General features: G+C 40.7%; 1 protein-coding gene across 1 annotated transcript; it reads right to left on the bottom strand.

The window, feature by feature from the left end:
• Positions 1-1,465: 1,465 nt before the first annotated feature.
• LOC118829176 (40S ribosomal protein S14-like) lies at positions 1,466-1,946 on the bottom strand. Its single transcript, XM_036736145.1, has one exon. The coding sequence runs from the start codon at positions 1,919-1,921 to the stop codon at positions 1,466-1,468; it is 456 nt and encodes a 151-aa protein (XP_036592040.1). The 5' UTR covers positions 1,922-1,946.
• Positions 1,947-3,137: the final 1,191 nt, after the last annotated feature.

Genomic DNA, 3,137 nt, shown 5'->3' with positions numbered 1-3,137 from the left:
AATATAAGCTTTAAAACTGGTTTTTGTACTCCAAATTCAGTGTTCTCTCTACTCTGCCACGTTGAAGTTAGAGAGGGTTGCAGACTATAATAATTCAGGGGGTGAAGAATCGCTTATCCTTGAAGTACTGAATCCGTACCATAGTCATGTTGAGTTCAGAGCTGATTCAGGGCTGAGTGTGGTGGTACATGCCTGTAATCCCTGCTGTTGTGGGAGACTGACCGAGGTTGGTGCCTCCATTAAGCTCTGGAGATCTGTAGTTTGGCTAAAGCAGATCCCAAGTTTGCACAAAGTCTTGTACCAATGACTGTGCATATGTGTGTGTGCGGTGAGTCGGGGGTGGGAGGTTGGGGGTGACAGGTTGAGGTAGGGGAGGGAAATCAGGCTTCCTAAGGAAGGGTGACCTAGCCCAGGTTGGAAACGGGACAGGTTAAAGTTTTGGTGCCAGTCAGTGATCAGTGGTGGGGTCAGCCTGTGAGTAGTCACAGAAATTCCAACCTGAGTAAGATAGAGAGACTCAGTCTCCGAAAAACGACAACAGAACACATTAAATGCCTACTGTGTGAAAGGCAAATGTTCTAAGTAGTGGGTTTATAGAAACAAAAATATAATAATATCTACTTTCTAGGAATTTGTATTGTACTGGTGGGTGGGGGCAGGGTACTACGTATACCCAAGTAAATAAGTACAAAGTATAAAGAAATAATTTCAAAAGGGAATGTGCTAATAATTAATAATAATAATAATAATAGTAATAATACCATTTATATGGCACATTAAGGTTTGCAAAGCACTTCACATATGTTATTCCATTCCATTTAGCAAGGGGGATCAGGAAAGATTTTATGTTGAAGATGGCATCTGAGCTGTATTTTGAAGGAACCTAGGTATTCTATAAGGTGGTGATGAGAAGGGAGTACGTTCCTGATATCCTATACAACTTTCAGAGTTTTCCAGCCTGTGGGGTGTGCCGCTGGGAGGCAAGGATGGGCAGGAGGACACAGCAGCTCCTACCACCTGTACAAGCACATTCCTATCATACGTATTTTCACATTAGTCATGTTGTAAAAAGAATTTAGAACCAATGGGAGGCACCATGAGAAAGAAGAAACAAAAAATAAAAGACAGAGAGCAGATAGTATGCTTTGATCTGCACTCAGACTCCATGGTTCTTTTTCTGGATGTGGACAGCATTTTCCATCATGAGTCTTTTGGAGTTGTCTTAGATCCTAAGACCTACACTTGTCTGCCCTGAGGGGGCTTCTAGGACACAAACAGGCTGGGCAGTTGAGGACTAGGTTGAAACCTTGAGTACTGCCTGTAGAAAAGCAAACCTTCCTTTCTGTCCCTCATGTGTGACCACCCCTATTCCCATACATTTCAAATCTTTTTTTATTTTATTTTATTTTTTTTTAACAGACCATTGTGACACTTTTATTGACAAAAATAATCCAGCCAGTGATATTCACAGACGGCGACCACGGCAACCACCCTTTCTGTGAGTGCTGTCAGAGGGGATTGGAGTGACATCCTCAATGCGCCCAATCTTCATTCCAGAACGTGCCAGAGCTCTCAGGGCTGACTGTGCACCAGGGCCAGGGGTCTTAGTCCTATTTCCCCCTGTGGCCCGAAGTTTGATGTGAAGGGCAGTGATGCCTAGTTCTTTACATCTCTGGGCAACATCCTGAGCGGCCAACATAGCAGCATAGGGAGAAGATTCGTCTCTGTCAGCCTTGACCTTCATTCCACCAGTCACCCGGCAGATGGTTTCTTTGCCAGAGAGATCAGTCACGTGGACAAAGGTGTCGTTGAAGGAAGCAAAGATATGGCAGACACCAAACACATTCTCTCCTTCTGCAACTTGAGGTCCAAGGCTGATGACCTGCTCTTCCTTCTTTTCCTTCCCCTTGCGAGGTGCCATTTCTGCTCCTCCACTTGGGCCGCCAACACCGGAAAGGGAAAACTCTTTTTTTTATTAAAAAAAATATTTTATTTTCATTTAATATTTTCTTTCCCTCCTCTATTGTAAAAACAAAATGAATCCTTTGTAACAAATATGTGTAGTCAAGCAAAACATATTTTCACACTGCTCACGTTAAAAAAAATGTATCTCATTCTGTACCTTGAGGTCACACCTCAGGAAGCTGGAAGCATGCTTTATTATCAGGTCATTGCAGCGATCAGGATTCTTAACAATATTACATTACAATATTGCTGTATAAATTATTCTGGGTTTGCTCATTTCACTCTACATTTGTTCACACATCTTTCAAGGTTTCTCCAAATAGATCTTTTCCATTAGTTCTTACAGAATAATAGCATACCATTACACTCACATACCATACTTTATTCAGCTATTCCCTAATTGATGGACCAGCCTCTCTCCACTATAAAAAGAGGTGCTATAAATATCTTTATACATGAGTCCTTTTCCTCTTTCTTTGCTATCTTTGGTGTATAGTCCTAGTAGTAGTATTACAGGGTATGCACAAACTTAGCATACATTTCAAATCTATATCCCCTCAATATCCCATTCCAGACTGCCCCATTCCTTTCAATGTACACTCTGAAGCTCCTACAAAATAATAAAAAAAACCCTTCATTAAAAAAAGGATTCTGAATTTAACAAACAACAACAAAAAAAAAATTTTCATGTACGAAGTAGAATAGAAAAAGAGGATTATGTGTGAAACCTGAATCTTCATTACATAGTTATTTTTTTTTAATATAACTCCTACATGTTACTTTAAAAGCTACCCCGCTTAGCTGTGAACTACCATATCTTGCCACATAATTGTCCCACTCTGGTTTTCTTTCAGTCCAAAAATTTGATTTTTAGCCTTTCATCTCCTAATCATTGCGTGGTATAATTCTGTTTATCACACAGCTTAAAAGGTAAACAGAGCAGCAATATATTACCAGTGGCATATGGATACATATTTATCTCTTGCACATTGTGAGCAGCAAGCCTAGAATTCTTAGCTCATGGAGGGTTATTAGCCAACTTGAGTGGTTTATCTTGCATGATTTGTTTCAAGCACTTCAGTACCTAATGGTATCACCGCTCAACCCAATGAAGAGTCGTAGGTGCAAGGGGAGTCTTTGGGCAGGTAAAGCTGCTACTCGTAAGTCACATA

Source organism: Trichosurus vulpecula, chromosome 8 (genome assembly GCF_011100635.1).
Source record: "Trichosurus vulpecula isolate mTriVul1 chromosome 8, mTriVul1.pri, whole genome shotgun sequence".
NCBI lineage: Eukaryota > Metazoa > Chordata > Mammalia > Diprotodontia > Phalangeridae > Trichosurus > Trichosurus vulpecula.
This window is presented reverse-complemented; position numbering and strand designations above follow the sequence as displayed.